This window comes from Zeus faber, assembly GCF_960531495.2.
Source record: "Zeus faber genome assembly, chromosome: 9".
Lineage (NCBI taxonomy): Eukaryota > Metazoa > Chordata > Actinopteri > Zeiformes > Zeidae > Zeus > Zeus faber.
In genome coordinates, this window is record NC_137197.1 from 24,457,205 (window position 1) to 24,476,979 (window position 19,775).

At 41.1% G+C, this 19,775-nt stretch overlaps 2 protein-coding genes across 2 annotated transcripts; both read left to right on the forward strand.

Moving 5' to 3' along the window:
* The first annotated feature begins 1,060 nt into the window (after positions 1 to 1,060).
* opa3 (outer mitochondrial membrane lipid metabolism regulator OPA3) lies at positions 1,061 to 3,501 on the forward strand. Its single transcript, XM_080007221.1, has 2 exons — positions 1,061 to 1,216; positions 2,324 to 3,501. The coding sequence occupies exons 1-2, from the start codon at positions 1,075 to 1,077 to the stop codon at positions 2,647 to 2,649; spliced, it is 468 nt and encodes a 155-aa protein (XP_079863347.1). The 5' UTR covers positions 1,061 to 1,074; the 3' UTR covers positions 2,650 to 3,501.
* Positions 3,502 to 4,027: 526 nt separating this feature from the next.
* On the forward strand, positions 4,028 to 19,344 carry hnrnpul1 (heterogeneous nuclear ribonucleoprotein U-like 1). Its single transcript, XM_080006394.1, has 16 exons — positions 4,028 to 4,060; positions 4,970 to 5,493; positions 6,103 to 6,339; positions 6,949 to 7,192; positions 8,359 to 8,432; positions 9,274 to 9,413; positions 10,789 to 10,888; positions 11,311 to 11,423; positions 11,991 to 12,257; positions 12,542 to 12,664; positions 13,123 to 13,251; positions 14,585 to 14,753; positions 15,624 to 15,893; positions 16,229 to 16,422; positions 16,530 to 16,763; positions 18,395 to 19,344. The coding sequence occupies exons 2-16, from the start codon at positions 5,037 to 5,039 to the stop codon at positions 18,506 to 18,508; spliced, it is 2,865 nt and encodes a 954-aa protein (XP_079862520.1). The 5' UTR covers positions 4,028 to 4,060; positions 4,970 to 5,036; the 3' UTR covers positions 18,509 to 19,344.
* The last annotated feature ends 431 nt before the right edge of the window (positions 19,345 to 19,775 follow it).

Consider the following 19,775-nt stretch of genomic DNA (forward strand, 5'->3'; position numbering starts at 1 on the left):
TCATCATCATCATAATAATACGCTTGCTATTACTATTATTAATATTATTATTGCTGTTGTTATTATTATTTTATTATTATTATTGTCATAATTACTGTAACTATTATTATTGTTGTTGTTGTTATGATTTCATTATTATTATTACTATTATTATTGTTGTTGTTGTTATAGTTATTATTGTATTATTATTATGGTTGTTGTTGTTATTATTGGAGGCAGATGATCCGCTGTGGCGACCCCTAACGGCGAAAGAAGAAGTAGTTGTTGTTGTTGTTATTATTATTATTATTATTATTATTAATAATAATAATAATAATAATAATAATAAAATATTTAATCAGAGATAGTTCTTAATTATTCTATGAGGGTGCTAATACACACACAAATGATAAGTAGTGTCCCATTTTTATTGTAATTGTCTTACATGTTATATGCTAAATGTGTCACAATTCATATATATATATATATATATATATATATATATATATATATATATATATATATAAAAGGGGAAATGGAAATGGAAAAAGTATGAATAAATACCATAATGCACAAATCTGTATTAATATTAATCTGTATTATTATCTGTATTATTATTATTATTGCTTCTACATCCACAAATAAATACGACAATGCGCAAATATGAACTTTGTATGTAACTTTAAATATGAACATAACAACAAACAAATATATGTCCATCCACAAATTAATAATGTATTATCCTTTTACACATCTGTGGACCGTAGTATTTGTTCATCTTTTCCGTGTGTTTTTTACATATTCCATCACATAGATTTATGAATTTCACGTTTACTAAAGTTGACCGAAAGAAAAAAGAGAAAAACATTATCCTTTTGAAATTATTTTTGCGTTTTTATTCAGTTTTTTTTCTTCCAACTTTCACTTCAATTTTTAGTCATTTAATAAATTCCCAAATTCCACCAACTTTTCTTTCAGATTTCAAACATAGTCCCAAGTCTTCCCGGTCGTGCGTCACTTGTACGTGACGTGCATATTACGTGACGTCACGGGCGGTGCCCCGCCCCTTCTTCGGAACCAATCGCTTCCGCCAAGATGGTCGTCGGCGCCTTCCCCATCGCCAAGCTGCTCTACCTCGGGGTGCGGCAGCTGAGCAAGCCGGTGGCGAACCGAATAAAAGCCGGGGCCCGCCGCAGCGACTTCTTCAAGAAATACGTGTGTCTCCCACCGGCACAAAGTAGGTAACGCGGGCTGGAGGACGGGTCCGCGGCGCCGGCGTGTCCTACAAACCGAAGGTTGGACCCCAAATCAAGGGGCGGTGTCCTGCCCGTCACAGCCAATGGGGTGGAAGACGTTAAGGCGATTAGCCAGTCGCGTTCACGGCACAGCGTCCTCGGCCAATCGGGCCTCGGCGAATCCCGGACTTAACGGCCGAACGTACGAATCCGGGGTTTCCGTTTTTAATATCCGGAAGACGCCGAACGTTTTAGCTTGAAGGACGCGGTGTTGCCTGTGGCGTAAAATATATATATTGTGATTTTATTATTAAATCTCTGTTAAACATGAGTACTGCCGATTCTCATTTTGCAGTCGTTGAAAATAGTGTTCCATGTGGCTTTACAGTTTTATTTACACTGTTTTGCCATTTTGTTTGTTTCTCGTGTTTCCTTTTGTACCCCCTTCACCTGTCGCTATTATTATTATTATGATTATGATTATTATTATTATTATCATCATCATTATTATTATCATTACTATTATAATAATGATAATAATAATAATATTAATACAGTTGTTAGTATATAACAGAGTACATGTAAATATAAACTGTAAATAATAAAGAGTGCACACTTTATTAGCTACTCCTGTACAATCCAATACACCAGCTCTGCCATGAATTCTACTTTTATGAAGTGGATAATGTTCGGTTTTTGTTGACAGTTGGAATTGTGTAATTGACATGTTTATAACTGAGGTCATGTTGAGTGGTTTTTGTCCTCCCTATTGACACACATGTGGGGGACGGAATATTAGAAACGCCTCTGAATAGAATGCAGCTCAGTACCACACCACCAACAACTACGACCTCCGTGCTGAAACATCTACAATAAACACCTCTTCAATGACAGCGTTACAAAAACCAAACAGAACATCATAGGAAACATAAAGCAAAATGAATGCCTGAGCTGGTGTAATGCATTACATCGGATTGTACGGGTGCACCTAATAAAATGCACGCTGAGCTCATTTTGTACTTGTATAATCAGTGACCGGTCTCGTTTCAGCCACACAATCTGTCCTGCTTACAGTGTTCCTGTGCCATCCTTTACCTTTCTCTGCCCAGTTTACCACTGGATTGAGTTGAGGACCAAGATGAGGATCATGGGGTTCCGAGGCGCCACCATCAAGCCTCTGAACGAGGAGATGGCGGTGGAGCTCGGGGCGGAGCTCCTGGGGGAGTCCATCATCTTCCTGATTGGCGGCGGGTGCATGCTGCTGGAGTACAGCAGGCAGGCCTCCAACGCGCGGCACAAAGAAGAGGAGCTAAATGACACCATCCTCAGTTTACAAACTCAGCTGGGGGAGCTGGCCCTGAACACAGAGACGCTGGAAGCTCAGCTCCGAGAGGTCAACAGACTACTGGTGTCCTACCCTACGAAAACAAAATAATCAGATGGGTACGCAGCTGCGTGGCGTGTGGCCGGTTGTTATTCTGTGCGTAGGAGTAGACCGCCATTTGAACGGCCTGAGAACAACCAGGCCTCACACACAGTTTTCCTTTGCCCTTAGAGTCGGATCCAAAAGGGTGGAGCGAAGCACATTAGTACATGTGGTTTTCGGCTCGTGCTATGGGCGATCAGTTTCAAAGGGGATTGCTATGATATTCATAGTGTGTTTATTTGGCTGATCTTGCACATCCATTTCAAACGTGATTTCACAAGACTTTCTTGATGATTGTGAAATTGAAATTTCTTTTTTTTGTTTTATTTAATCTCCGTTGGATCAGCCTCTGTGTCCATTCAGTCATCTTTCGGAGAAATCAAGCTCTTGAAGAAATGAATCCTCTTTGTACTTGTTTGGTGGGAGCTGGCTCAGTAGCTACATTTTGTCTAATGCTTCTGAGACAGAAAGAAGCTTACAGGTAAAAATGTACTAAACCACGCCCATGAGGCCCGATCAAGAGATTTATTTTATTTTTTTTATTTTCCCCATCCACATGTTGCATCAGTTGATATCAACATCGGCACCATGCAGTCCCCTTGCTGGTTATGAACTTGTGTTCAGTACAGGCTGTATAATATCTGTAAATGGATCATGTAAAATAAAGCCAAAATGATAAACACTTTATGTCCATAACATTGTTTATTGTAGTCATGTTGTTGTACAATATTTGTCCAATACTAATGGGAAAATATTGGAAATGGGTCCCCATTTCCCCCCTGCCACCAACAATGGAAACAAAGGAGCATATGGATAACACCATGGCTGTTTTTTAAGTGACAAATAAATATGTGATGAATATCGAATATGGTTGTTGTTTATTACAAAACGACCTCATAGATCTCAATCACATAGATCATAGATTGATAGATGCTTTATCCATTCACATGCTGTCACCACAGTCACATCAGAACACAATAGCCAATAAAAAAAATTGCAATGTAGAAATAATTGAAGAAATGGCAATTTCAAAATCACCAGTAAACCTCTGTATCAATAGTTGTGTATACACACACACACACACCGGTCAGCCACGACATTAAATCCACGGACAGGTAAAGTAAATAACATTGCGCCTCTCGTTTCAAAGGCACCTGTCAAGGGGTGGGATGTATTAGGCAGCAGGTGAACAGTCAGTTGTTGAGGTTGATGTGTTGGAAGCACGACGATAATCAATAAAACAATAAGAACGTGCACAAGCAGCCGCCAGAGTGTTTATTATTATTATGTCCGTGAAGGTAAACACGGCGTGCGGGCGCTGGTGTAATTCCCCGGTGTCGCCGCCAGGGGACGGGAAGCACATGATCGGAATCCCTCGACGCGGCAGACGGAAGAAGCGCGCAACTCGTGTAAGAGGCAGGTAGGCCGCGATCTATTTTTGCAGAAAAAAATATTCTTTAAAACGCGCGATTGTCCAGCAAATGCTCAGTGCACTCGCACGAGCACTGCACGCAGAAATAAAACAGAGGTTTCGCCTCGGCGGGTATGCGAGCAGTACGTGTGATCTGACGGTAAGGTTGTCTGGTAGTCTACGCCAAGCTAACGCGTTAGCTCCACGGGCTAGCTTAATAATTGGAGGGAAATATTTTCAAATTTAAGACACCGCTTGTCTCTCGAGTTGTATTGTTTGGCGTTTAAAATACAACGCGGGTGGATTTTTGTGCGTGTACAATATCTATCTGGCTCGAGGAGATGGTGTGTTTCGTTAGCGTTGGTCGTCCGGTTAAACTACGTTAGCTAACAGTAGCGCACAGAAGCCTTAACCGAAACCTTCAAAAGTCCGGAGAGAGAGAGAGAGAGAGAGAGAGAGAGAGATAGAAATAAGAACTAAACGAACACAGCATCATTTCTGACACAATAAACAAACCTAGCAATTAAAAATCCATAAGGAAGCAATTAACCGCACAACCCCTGTATGAACAAATCGAGTGGAAAAACGGGGAAGTGTGCGTATATGTTTAAACAGATGTATACCGTAGTCTTTATGGAAACTCTTTGCACGGAGTTTACAGAACGGATATGAACAATACACTTTACACACAATAGTGGGAAGAGATATCCAAAAGTGTATGTAATAATAAGTAAAATAGAACAATAATAATGCGAAGACCTGTTGTGTTTTTAGAGGGGGGGAAAAAAAAAGGTTAACTTTAGAAAAGGTGGAAACGTATGTTCAGTGACAATTTTATTTGAGTGTACTTTTACATCAGGTCCAAGATCATTTATTTATTTGTGTCTGTTTGTGTGTGTGTCTGTCTGTTTTAAGCAGAGACGTGTTCTTGGCTCTAGTATTTCGTAATTATTTCAATAGATATCGACACAAATACCTTAGCACAATGAGTGTCGACGTGAAGAAACTGAAAGTGAATGAGCTGAAAGAGGAGCTCCAGCGCCGCAGTCTGGACACCAAGGGCCTGAAGGCGGACCTGGTGGAGCGGCTCAGGGCGGCTCTCAAGGCAGAGACTGAGGCCGAGTCCCTAGGAGGAGGACCTGTGGACCCCCAGGAGGACGAAGATGACTCCCTCGGAGGAGGACCACCAGACCCCCAGGAGGACGAGGATGACTCCCTTGAAGGGGGACCGACAGACCCCCAGGAGGACGAGGAAGACTCCCTGGGAGGGGGACCACCGGACACCCAGGAGGACGAGGAAGACTCCCTCGGAGGGGGACCACCAGGCCCCCAGGAGGACGAGGATGACTCCCTCGCAGCGGGACCAGACATCCAGGAGGATGAGGGCTCCAACGACTTTCCAGATGATGATCAGGATGCAGACAGTGCCCAAGAGACTCAAGGTTAGTTTTACGTCTCTACATACCAAAGAAATCCTGTCCACCTTGACTGTTTGAAGTTTTACATGGTTTTGTCCCTTTGTTTAAAAGAGTAATTGAGGACAGGAATAAAATCTTTCTTTCCAAAAACAACGTGAGGCCTGTATATCTTTGCTTAAGTTGCCCCTAATCTAACGTCAAAACATTGAGCAAAAAGATGAGTTTAGAACAACAACTACAGTGCCTGACAAAAACACCTGCCCAGTTACCCTGGGCCATATCACATCATCAACCCTGTTTTAAAAAGATTTTAAAGAATTTAAACTTGGCAACCATTTCTAAAACTTACTGTTGGGCCATTGCAATATTATAAGAAAGAAAATGTGCAAGCCCCCATAGTTAAAGATTTACCAGTTTGCACACAGTTGATCCAAATATCTCATTGTTGGTGTATCACAGGCGTTGAGTTCACGGGTAGTGTTCCAACCTTCTTTTCCAGTTAATTTCCTCACTGGGTTATCAAGTTGTCATCAATACATTTAGCAAAACATTATTATTATTTATTGTTTTTTCCTGTTTGTAGTATGCCCAATACAATGTATTTTCCTTTTTCACTCTTCATTGGTGGAGCAGATGATGAACTAGGTGAGGCCAACGTCCTCCTGGAGGAGGAGGAAGATGAGGACAAAGATTCAGGTGGCGACTATGAAGCAGAGGAAGCATCAGAGGAGCCTTTTGAAAGTCAACCGGCTTCCGAGTTGGAATCAGACGTGCAGGACTTCACAGTGGACCCCAGTGTGATCAAGGTTGAGGTCATGCACGAGACCAAGCCTGAACCGCAACCTGAGGAACAGCCAGAGGACCAACCAGGTACTATTTAGTTGATTACCTCACAGCTTGACTTTTTAATACCAGTTTAAAAAGTCATCTTCTGTTTGCGAGTGAAGTGAAAACAAAAACAATTATGTTTTGACATGGCTTTTATTGGTTGTCTCTTAACCAAAATGATGGATTTTATTAAAAAACAAAATTAAATCACCATCCTTGCAACCACAGTTGAAGGAGTGGTTTGATCACTAAGCTGAATGAGCTTGTACTGAACCTAGCGCTGGGCAATATTGACAAACTCAAATACAAGAATATTTTTGATAAATTCCTCAGTATTGGTAATTTAATATTCTGGGACTGACTACTGGTGCTTTGCTAAGATATTTACATCCAAGAAATATTAGAAACAATCACGAGTAACGTTCACATTATGACCATTCATTACTGTGATGCAGGATTAAAGACGACCTTTAACTCACAATATATTTATTTATCTAAAATGACAGATGATATCAAGTATCTGTCACAATATAAATATTCTATAAACATATTGCCCAGCCCTAACTAAAAGTCTTGCATTCAGGCGCCTCTTCATCACTAAGTAATACAGATTTTTTTTACTTCTTACTTCTGCCTCACTTGACATTTTAGAAATAAAGGAAGAGCTCAAAAAAGAGAGCAAGGAGGAGACTGGTAGTGAGCAGCAGCAGAATGTGAAGGAGGAACTGCGAGACACCAACGAGGATATTCAGAATGAGCCGGCCAACGAGTCGGAGGAGATGGAAGCCCAGCAAGCTCAGCCGGTGAAGGCGGAAGACGAGAGATCAGGAAGCCGCAAGAGACCCTACGACGAGGGGAGGAATTACAGCTACTATGAGCACCGCGAGGACAAGAGGTATGCCTGTTGTGACTTGGTATTAAAGGGGGGGTGGGAAGCGAGACATGAGACAGGTGAGACACAAACTAAAATTACTGGTGGGTAGACCATATGATGTGGTCGTTCTGAAATGAGCTGTGAAACAGTTTTATCATCATGCATACAGCTCAATGTTAAAAACCTCAGTTGGGTTCTTTGACATTGGATTTTATTTTTTAACCTGTACTGTCAAAAGGTTTGGCATACAACACAGGGCATTGTGCCTTTGCATCCAAGACAGTTAATCTGCAAGTGGAGCTCAAATTCTCAACCTGCCCAGGTTAATTAATCATCGAGAACCGCTTGCACTAACTCTGTCCTTTAGACGACCTGTGCGCTGAAAAGAGCACATTTCCAGTATACATGACAGCCACCAACCTCCCTCTTTGAAGAATGATCTTACCATCATTTCTGGAAGACAACCATAGAAACATTAGACATGTATTTGACAAAACATAATTGATAAAGTAGATGAAAATTGGAACAGCAATTACGGCATATGGCCTCTTCTATAATCAGGAGTGTTCGTCACTGGATTTTGAATTAATCACCAGATATAATATATTGACAATTTATATTAAGCTATTAAGGAATACCAAAATGGATTAGCTTTAGTCCCCATTTTTAAGATACTAGCTTGTAGACTCTAATATGCCCACGTTTGATAAATTACACTTTTGCCCTACCCTGATAACAAACAAGCAAGCGCCTTCTGTGCTCAAATCTAATTTCCACAGAGATTAATTATATACAGATGCTTTTGAACAGATCGTTTTTCTCTCCGTTTTGGCCTCCCGTCTACACGAAAACTGCATTTTGGGTCACTGAAAACAAAGCTTTTGGAAAACGCCCTCCAGTTTGGGGATTTTTCAGAACTCCGTTTTCTGTGTATTTGTGTGGACAGGCAAGCGAAAAGCGGTGCTCAAGAAGAAGTTCAATGCGCATGTTTCTAATGTTGTTCTGTGGTGTTTGACTTCAAGTTTTATGAGATATTATAGCCTCCTACTGGCCTGGTATGTTTATGTAAGCGTTTTAAATCGTTTTTGCATTCTCTTGGAGATTTATTTTTTCAAATGGGAGAGGGAAAAATGTGTTTGCAGAAAAATCAAAAAAAGATTAGGCCTTAATCTTCTTGTGTTTTAAAGGTCCCGTACACCCCAGCCCCCTGCTGAGGATGAGGAAGAGTGTATTGACAATACACTTGTTACAATCGACACATGTGAGTATAAGATTTCAAATTTCCAAATTGTAAAATGTATCCGCGTGGACATATAATGTTTCTTTTTACACAGGTTAATATAGGTCTCTGAGGTCCCCAAAACATGTTTTTCAACAAGTATATTGCTGAAAATACCTCTCAGATTATGCACGAGAGCCATTCTAATATACCTCTAATTCCCTTGTTCCTGATGCTCTATTTCAGTGGGTGGAGCCACCCTCCTAAGGCCACGAGTTATGTGGGCCAATAGGGTTTAGGCACAAGTTCCGGGTTCTGTGAGTCAATGGCCTGATGCCAATGGCTTCCGGGTCTCGGTCTGTTTACTCCATAACTGAGTCCGCCAAAATCTCTGAACAAATTTGAGGTGAGAAATAAGCAACCCAGTTGCTGAATCTTCACTTATAATAGTTCTACAAAGCCTCAAAAGTTCCTTGCAACTTCTGTTGCCGTGCTCCAAACTTGTTTGAGACACCGTTTCGGCATTCTCACACACAGGGATTTTTTTGTATCATGTAAATGTCGGAAAATGAAATAAATAGATCTACAACAAAATCACACAATCTTTATTGGTTTTGTTTGGAGAAACGCACAGCGGATTGGATGGAGCAGATGATCAGATAATGAAATCTGCGACGAGCTGTCGTCAGCTCGTGCTGAGCAGAAAAATAAACTTTGAAGCCTGAGCGTTTTGCTCACAGTGATAACTTTTTCATTTGTTTAGCTCATTATTTGACAGCCCCGTCTAATATGAACAACGGGCATTGTAACATCATATATATGACAGGAAATAAGGAAAAGCTTAATAGGTGCCCTTTAATTGAATTCATCTTTCCTTTGCCAGATAACTGCGATTTGCATTTCAAAGTATCGAGGGATCGATACAGTGGCTATCCCCTCACCATTGAGGGCTTTGCCTACCTGTGGGCTGGAGCAAGGGCCACGCACGGTGTTACCAGTGGGCGTGTCTGCTATGAGATGAAGGTACAGTACCGATGCCTGCCCTCACATGGCCGATTAACAACAAATGCCAGCTAAGGGGTGAACGGTATAGTCAATACACATACACATACACATACATACACACAAGTAATAAACTGGAGTCGCAACTTAATCACCAGAACAGCCCCTCAACGGATACCAACTCTTCAAATTCTCCATCTGCTTCGTTCAAGCAGCCCTCATGCAATCAATAAATATAGAGGGGGGGGGGCTTTTATATATCTACTGTTTTATTTTAAGCCATTTAAGTGCATTTAAGCATTTAAATTTAAGCAAGAGCATTTAAGTTTCCAGAGAAAAAGACATCTACTGGCTCTGTCACTCAAGCGCAAAACTCCGGAAGCCACAGCAGACATGCTCAGTAGAGTCGGCTTCTTGCTTCTAGCAATGTAACATCTGGCTGTAAATCCGTCGCAAAATTTATTCATAAAAGTTTTTATTTTTATTTTATTTTTTTGATTACGTGTGGACATTTTTTTTTCTTTTAAATACGTAGAGTGCAGATCTACTGAAGCAAACAGACGATACATATTTATTTTCATAAATTTTTCTGTGTTCAAGTGAATAATACATTAGTGTTAAATAAATGTTCATTGGGATCAAAAACAAAAGATGCTGCTGGATGCCACTGTGTGCTCTAATGTTGTTTATTCGTGTTTTTTATTCATAAGTTTACGAATTTTCATACTCTCTCAAGAAACAAGGAAATGCTATCTTCTGTTAAATGCACTTAAACTTTATAGATTTTTCATTCATACGTTTTTATCTTTTTGAATGAAGTTTAGTTTTTTGATTGCCAGTGAAAATTATTTTAGTTGATACATTTTTATTTTTTTTTAATTTAAAATAAGTTTACTGCAGACAGAGTGCAGATCTACTTAAGCAAACAGACAATGCAGACAATAACATTAGTGTTACATGTTCATATAAGTTCAGCTATTTTGTGTCATTTGTTACTATTAAATTGTATTTTGTCAGATGCAAAACAAAAACATCTGCATTATATATCGGCCGCCCTACTCTCTAAATCGGCATCGGCCATTGAAAAACCCATATCGGGTTTTATGCTTCCATGTATTGCAACGGTATTCAGTGTTTGGTAAATATATCTTCAGTGTTATTGTTAAAAAAATAGATATATATAGACGGAAGATCTTGATTCCTGTTTTTTTAGTTTTTTTATGTTCATTAGATTCCATAGCTCTCTTCACTTGTTGATGTAAATTGAAAATCATTGTTTTTGGAGGCGCATCCACCAAAAACATAAATGTACCGACTATCCAGCCGCTGTGACAGACCTCTGACGGAAGATTGTGATATATATTTTGAACCTGGATTTCTCATTACCTCTGCTTAGATCAACGAGGATATTCCTGTGAAGCATCTGCCCAGCAGTGAGCAAGATCCGCACGTGGTCAGAATCGGATGGTCCCTCAACACCTGCAGCACTCAGCTCGGTAATGAAAGCAGCGGTGCTCTGCCCTGCATAATGAATTGTATTAAAATCATGATCTTGACATCTAGGGCCCTCATTATTGTGAAATTTTACATGTTGCACCCTACCGACTGTTGTACCATTGAGTTCTGAGATGCTTGCCACAGTTGAATAGCGGGGGGAGGAAGAAAATAAACAGAGAAGAAAACAGTGTAGCGGAGGATGGGGGTATGATTCTCAGGCTTAACATTCCTTCACATTACTGGGAGTCTTCTGATTAAATCATTTTGCAGAAATGTCGCTCAATGCAGTTTTAAGTTTGAGTGCCCATTAGATCCATCCGTAGATATTGTCGATATTGATCACCTATTTTATGCCAGCATCAGACTGATGGCAGTAGGATCAGGCTGTATGACCTGGCTGACAACTATTCTGGTGTTTCAGGCGAGGAGCCTCTCTCCTTTGGATACGGAGGAACTGGAAAGAAATCGTCTGACTGCAAGTTTGCTGATTTTGGAGAGAAGTTTGGTGAAAATGATGTCATTGGGTGTTACATAGTAAGTAGTGGGGAAAAATAATTTTGAAGCACAACCTTAATTTTCAACCAGATTTGTTTCATGTTTTGAGCTAAATGAAGACACACATAAGATAAATGTACTGCTGTAGTTTTATATATATATATATAGAGAGAGATTTTTTTTTTTTGATTTTTAAAGCATCTTTATTTTAACATTTTCTCTAGTTCACAGTTACAGACAATACGAGAGAGAGAGAGAGAGCGAGAGAGAGAGAGAGCGAGAGAGAGAGCGAGAGAGAGAGCGAGAGAGAGAGAGCGAGAGAGAGAGAGCGAGAGAGAGAGAGAGAGAGAGAGAGAGAGAGAGAGAGAGAGAGAGAGAGAGAGAGAGAGAGAGAGAGAGAGAGAGAGAGAGAGAGAGAGAGAGAGAGAGAGAGAGAGAGAGATCCACTCGTCTATCTCTATTGCTATCTAGATATTTAGAAAGATTCCAAATGTAATGTTTTGTTCTATGTAGTTCAGCCTTACTTAATTTTTTTTATGATAAAGCTGAAGTAACCATATGGGTATAAGTGCTCAAGCAATCCCCATCGCAACGGTATAATTTCAGGACTTTGACAGTGGGGACAAGGTGGAGATGGCCTTCTCCAAGAATGGAGTTTGGTTGGGTGTGGCTTTCCGTACAACCAGGGAGGAGTTGGCTGGCCGTGCCCTTTTCCCTCACGTCCTGGTGAAAAACTGTGCCGTCGAGTTCAACTTTGGCCAGAAGCGGGAGCCCTACTTTGACACACCAGAAGGTTATACCTTCATCCACAAGCTCAGCATGGAGAGTAAGACCAGGGGAACTGTGGGACCCGCCACTAAGTCAGAGTGTGAGGTGAGACAATGCGCTTTTGTTAATAGAAGTTGTTGTAAAGAATGCATGGCTGCTATGTAATGTTTTCTTGGGCTAAATTTCAAAGATTTCCTCTAGGTACGGCATCATTTGACGGTCTTGAGGGCTAAGGAGTCATCTCGAGGGCTTCTCTTAAAAGCTTATCCGTGACCTTTTGTTTGATTGATGCTGTCGCTGTTACAATCCCTGCATATTCTGTTTATTGTGTGGTCCTCCTCTGAGTCTTAAGTAAACACCATGCTGGTGTCTGATGGCTCTTGTATCAGATCCAGATGATGGTCGGTTTGCCTGCCTGTGGAAAGACCACATGGGCCATCAAACACTCTGCGAGCTACCCAGACAAGAAGTACAACATCCTGGGCACTAATGCCATCATGGACAAGATGAAGGTCAGATACCATGATGATCACATGATCAACACAAAATAACAACAACCTTTATTGGTATACACCTTCCATACTTTACTTTCATCAATAGAAGGCCAACAAATGCATTGCAGTAAAATAATAAAATCACATAGAAATTTAAGGATAACACCATAAAAATGTAAGAAAATTGCATTAAAAAAACAATCAATTTAAACAGTTAAATTGAACAGGGCAGTGTTTAAAAACGAATTGGTACTCCGATATGATTAAATTCTAGTTTTTCTTTTTCTGAATTTATTTGCAAATTGTAATATTGATACTTTGTTGGGAAGTTATGCGACCATTTTCCACATGCAAGATTTGCAACAGAATCCACGCAAGATCCTGGAATGACTGTTTACTGTCAGTGAGATAACGGGCGGTAACCTGCTCGTCTGCCGGCCTCACGGTCCCTGGTTTTTCGCGGTTCCACTACTTAGGTGATGGGTCTTCGCCGCCAGAGGAACTACGCCGGGCGCTGGGACACACTGATCCAGCAGGCCACGCAGTGCCTGAACCGGCTGATCGAGATCGCCGCACGCAAGAGACGCAACTACATCCTGGACCAGGTACCACCCCACCACCCACACTCTGACACACACACAACAGTCAGTCAATGTGCCCTGCTGATGGCTCTCTCTAATGGACTATTTATTTATCTTTCAGGGGGGGCTCTATGTATGATAGAGTAGAAGAAGCAATTGCTCAGCCTGTTGTCACTTGGTTGTCATGTATTGTTAACAAGAAATGATTAATGCTTGTCATAAGTGACAGAATCCTCCATGTTTTCATCCCTCAGTGTACCTTGCACTTTCTATTTTTTTACCTCTTTTGTTATAATACAGTATTGTTTGTCTCATGAATTTCAACAATGTACAAGTAAACCATGACTATGTAAAGATGTTGAGCTACAAGTAAGCTCTACCTGGTGAGTAAGACATAACCTTCTGTTGCTATGGTAATTTAAAAGACAGAGTCGATAGCTTTTTTTTTAAAGCTATATAGTTTTTAACTGTTAGATACATGGAAGTGTTGAGTGTTTTTTGTTATGAATTGACCCTGAAGGTAAGTAAGTACTAACCACTCTTCAGATTGTCAGCGCCAATGTGTCAGCAGATGATGAACAGAAAAGGTAGGTAGGTCTCATAGCTGGAGCATGGGCTCTTCCATGGAAACCGTGAGTACCAACAGGTAGGTTTTACATGTCTGTTGTTGTCTTTAGCGGGACTGCCAGCTGGTGTGAAGATAAGGTAAGTCGCGGTAAGTGTGGAGAGACCCCGCCAGATTAGTTTAACAGGGTAGCAAAGAATAATTAGCTTCTCCTCCATCCAACACGATTCTAAATTTGGTGAAAATGTATCTTGGCCGCCTGCTAATTACCCGGTCAGAGGATGTGGGGTTATGCGTCACAGTTGTAGTAGGAGTTTTAGTACTAGTATAGTTTTTTATTGTCAATTATTTTTCAATCTTGCAATATGAGTTGAGTAAATGACAGTCAAACGAGCCAATGAAGATTCAAGTATCACATGAAATTGAGTAAAATAGAATGAGGAATGTGTTGTATTTGTGTCAAAATATAATGTGCATAAAATCTACTGAATATAATTTATTTTCTATGCATTATGACATGAGAAAGTTACGGTAGCTTATCCACTGGGGTTCTCCTTGTTAACAGTAAAATCTCTCACTAACACCTGGAGGTGTGGCGGCTCAGTGCATCAAGGTAAGTCTGTGGAGTGATGAGAGGTCAATAGCAACTGAGTAAAACAGTAGACTGACAAACCAAGCCAATCCTCTCTCACTTCATTATTACAGGGTTCCAGCTTCCTCCCAGTGGAAAGCCCATACAACAAGTTAACAATAACAAACAAGCTTCTACTTCTTTCTTGTCACCATTGCTAGACAAATGTATATGGATCAGCCCAGAGACGAAAAATGCGTCCTTTTGAAGGTTTTCAACGCAAGGCTATTGTAATTTGTCCCACGGACGAGGATTTAAAAGAACGAACATTAAAGCAAACTGATGAGCAGGGGAAGGATGTGCCCGATCATGCTGTTTTAGAAATGAAAGGTAGGAACGCTGCGGAAAACCAACAAAACACCAGATCTACCTTTTCTATGTTTTTTTTTTTTTCTTTTCTTTCCTTTTTTTTTCCTTTTTATTTGTTGTCTCTAAATCAAACTTGGAAGATCCCCCCCCCCCCCCCATCCCATAATGGCATCTGGCCAGATATCAGACATGGACATTTATTTAACCGTCCACCTGAATTTGATTCCTTCTTATTTTTGCCCTATATTTGCCACGTTTCATACGACTTCCTCATTAGGCACTGCAAACTAAGATTTGGCTCCGTGCAAGTTGAATTAATATTGTAACATCTGAGCTTGCGTTACGCAACCAGCATTTCCTAAAGGGGAGTTTGTAAGCTTACCAGCAGTCGTGTTGAAAATTGCTGAACTCACCCGGAAGTTAATTTGTAATAACATTACATAACCGGTTCTTGGTTTGCAGTGCTGTTTCCTCTTTACCCCTCCCAGACCTCCTAGTACTCCTTTCGTCCCCCTCTCACCCTACTTATATCCCACCCCCCCTACCCCCCCTCCTGTGTTTTCATGGAACAAACGTTTCCTCCACGTTGCCCTGGAGGTCACGCTTGTTCCTGACCTTGCCAAACACTTTGCCATCTTACTTTCATCTACTGCTGAGTTTTTTTGTTTTGTTTTTGTTGTTTGTTTGTTTTTGTCTGTGCTTCCCGCCACCCCTGTACGGTATTAATTTATGTTTTTCTTTTGTCTTCCGGTGGTGTGACTGCTCTGGTCTTCACTACAACCCCCCCTCCCCCTCCTTTCTCTCTTTCTTTCTCTTCATCTGACTCTCCATCCCTCTTGCTGGATGGCTTGTCTCTCTCCTCCTGTGGCCGACTCTGTTTGCCGTTCCAAGCCAACTTCGTGCTTCCTGAAGCCGGGGACTTCCTAGACGACGTCCTGTTTGTGGAGCTGCAGCGCGAGGAGGCAGACAAGCTGGTGAAACAGTACAATGAGGAAGGCCACAAGGCCGGCCCTCCCCCCGACAAGCGCTTTGACAACAGGCAGAGCGGCTTCCGTGGGAGAGGCAGCGGGGGCGGCAGCTTCCAGCGCTATGACAATCGAGACAGTGCGCGCACTGGCTATCAGAGCCGTGGTGGGAACGGCGGCAACGGGTACAGAGGAGGTGAGGACGCAGTTGTACACTTGTCATCCAATAAAGTCTCAGCAGGAATGACTGCTGCATATGTTTTCCTACATCAAGCAAATACGTTTGAACTGATTTACAGAAACAAATATATAAATATCCTACATTATTTACTACCAGTATGAACCACAACCATTAAATCAATACATTTAACCTGGAACTCAGACTGGATTTGAGTATAGATTCCTTTAGGTTGTTGTGGCGCTCAATTGCCTCAGTGAAGGGTCTCAATTTAATATTTTGATAGCTCTGCGCCACAGTTTGATATCACCAGTGTGTGGTTAAAGTAACATTTGTCTCGCTGGGTTTTCCAGGCTATAATCGTGGCAGCTACAACCAGAACCGCTGGGGAAGCAGCTACCGTGACCAAGGCTCAAACGGGCGAGGCGGATATAACCGCAACCAGCAGTCGGGCGGAAGCTACAACCGCCCGGCCCCTTACAGCAGCAGCAACAGCGGCAGCAGCAGCAGCAGCAGCAGCAGCAGCAGCAAGGGAGCATACAATCAGGTAGCTGAACATATCCTAAAATATACAGTATGTAAACAAAATAAAAAATATTCAGTATCTCAGGGTGAAAGCAAACCGTTGTGTTGAATGTTTTGTCCACTCTCCAGGGATACAACCAGAGCTACAACCAGGGGTACAACCAGGGAAACTACAACCAGAGCTACTATGGCAACTACAGTCAGTACCCTGGATATAGCCAGAGCTACAACCAGGCGGCCACCACTGGACAGACCTACAGCCAGCCACAACAGCAGCAGCAGCAGCAGCAGCAACAGCAGCAGCAGCAGCCGCAGCAGCAGCCACAGCAGCAGCAGCAGAACTACAACCAGCAGTACCAGCAGGTAGGCTGACTGCTCCTGGCGGACCGCCTTAAACATCAAGAGGAAAAACAAACTCACATCAGTGAATTACCAGATTATATTTTAAACATGTCCTCAAAAAAGGACAAGTCATCATAATTCAATTTTATTCAGATTTATATTCTGAAGAGATTGAAGTAATTGATTAATTCAGTGTAAAATTAATTTGCGGTCCAGATTTTACAATGTATATGTAGCAGGTTATCATGTAAGATTTCCTTAAAAGGTTTATTTTTTTTGCCAAAACCTTATTTTTCAGTCATCGGGATTCAACCCAATAAGCTGCAGTACAATCTCTCAAGGCTGAATTTAAAAGATTTTAATACCAATCACTCAGGTTGAATCTAGACCGATCCACTGTTTTTCAGTTCCGATGCATATGTGCCGATACTTATCCCGATACCAGAGCTTTTTTTTCTCCTTATTGTTGAGGGCTGCAGGTATTCCTCTAATCCCATCCGAATATGTTGCTTTATTTTTAATATTTGAATATATTCAAATTTTTTATGTTCAAATGTAGTACTGTTACGCATGTTCCGCTGTGTCGATCAGAGCAATCTTTTCTCCAAACAAAGCAAATAGAAACTCTAGATGTATTTTTTATTTACTCTGTTTCCTACTACAGTAGAGCAGATCGCTCCTGAAAAAATTCCCGACCGCTTTCTCATGGCCCGGTGGCAAATGCTTCACTGCCCGGCACGGTCTGCGAGTCGGTGCTCTGCACTAGAGGGAATTCTGTTGGTAATGGTCGGGTTGTTTTCCACTTTCATCACCATATCTGAGGAATTACTGTAAATTGTGGCCTCTATGCGCACTCTGCCTTCCACACAGCGAAACAACGGAGGAGAGGGAAACGCGCCGGTGCGTGAATATTTGTGTTCACTGAGCAACAAACTGGATGAACTTGGAATGATGTTTAATGCTCATCACGTGTGAATGGATTCTCTTAATGTTAGCCAAAACATTAATCATAAATTGTTTATTTAAAAAAAAAAAAATATATATATATATATATATATATATATATATATATATATATATATATATATATATATATATGGCAGAATGGCAATTTCAGCAAGGGTTGTTTTTTTTTTTTTTTTTGTTTCCCAAAATTTTGTTTGACTTTTGTTCTTGCAGCGCTACAACAAAGCTGAATGGCTGCTGTGCAGTGATGGTTTGCCCAACTCCAACTGCCAGTGCCTTTTTGCACGTTGTGCTTTATAGGTTAATTATTTACCAAGTTGCATTCTCGAGGAGGCTGACCATTTAATTAGAAAAATAAAACGGCGTGTTTATGGCCCAGCGCAAGCTATGAAATTGTGATCGGCACGTGGATTGGAGACGTCAGCCGGATATCCGATGTGTGAATGACGTCAGTATCTGCACCCGATGCCGATATTGGATCAGATCAAACCCATCACCAGTTGAATCCCAATGATCGAAAAATGGTTTGTGTTGAAAATACCAGATAACGTGGAAACCAGCGGGCGCTCCGCTCTACGCAAGCTGCCGAATGATTCTGAAATGTGTTTTTAACTTGAAATGGAAAACATATAAGGGCGTTTTGGTCTAAGCACATTCTCACGGGTTTGGGTTTCTCTTCCCCGCAGTACGCGCAGCAGTGGCAGCAGTACTACCAGAACCAGAGCCAGTGGAACCAGTATTACAGCCAGTACGGCGGCTACTCAAACCAGGGCAGCCAGGGCTCCTCAGGCTCCCAGTGATGACGCTCACCTCACCACCCCCCACCCCCCCCACGCGCCTCCACCCAACTGATTTGTACAGTCCCATAAACACGGACTCATCCACCCAATTAGTGTCTGTCCGGGTTTACGCAGTAGCCTTCATTCCTTACCATTTATTGTACATGCAAACCTCATACAAGTTCTTGATGTCATTTCTTTTTTCCTTTTCTCTTCCTTTTGTATCTGGATGAAGTCTTACTGTAACTAGGCAACAGCCATGAGTTGGTAGGTCTTAAAAAATATGTAATGAATGTCATTTAGAGTTATGCATTGAATGCGGATGTCTGTTGAACTTCGCAAACTCCAGGATAAAGATTTTTAGATTCTGGAATGCATAAAGCGGCATTTGCGGTCAAAAGAAGAAATTGCGTGAGGGGGGGGGGAAGGATTTGTCTAAATCAGTTTGCTTGTTTGAAGAAGCTTAGCCAAGAACAAAACGCATGTTTTTTTTTCTTTCCTTTTTTTTTTTATACCAACAACCCTCTCCTCTTTCTGATTAATATTTTAAGTTACTGCTTAATTTTATTTTATTTTTTCTCTTTAATAGGATTTGACATTATGGAGCATTTTTATAGGTGTTGATACAGTAGTTTAAATTTCTCATACCGTTATTGATCAAGCAGAATATATTGCCACTCTGTTGAGTAGTTGTGTGCACATACCTTTATTTTTTTAATCCTATTGTGATTGCTGTTCATTGTAGTAATATTCCCGTTTTGTCAGGCATTTTTATTTCTATCCGATAATTCAGATAATGATCCAATTTACCCAAACTCTGTGTCTTTATATAATAAATGCAATTCTATACTCCTGTAGCCATTCGCAAGACTTTTTTTTTTTTTTTTTTGGAGGGCATTGAATGAATCAGACGCAACACAAACTGTATTGTATTTCATTCTAAATATTCTTGACAAATATGACTGACACGACCAACAGGACAAAACATGAAGTGGCATAAAAAAAACAGCATTATTCCATTGCAGTCCCAAGTCTTGTCTTGCAGAACATTTATCATTCATGTTTTGTCTTGGCTGAACAAGTTTTTATTTATTTTCCCCCATTTTTCATTTTTATCCACAGTGCTTAGTGGAGTCAGTTCTTAAGGCACTTGAACAATTTCACAAAACAAACATGCTTTTAGACAGAAGGTGGGTGGTCGCATGCTGAAGTCGACGAAGTGTTGTCCAGATACTGCAGGCCTGGACGTCTCGCAACATCTTAGAATATTGAGGTTGTATGGCAGAGC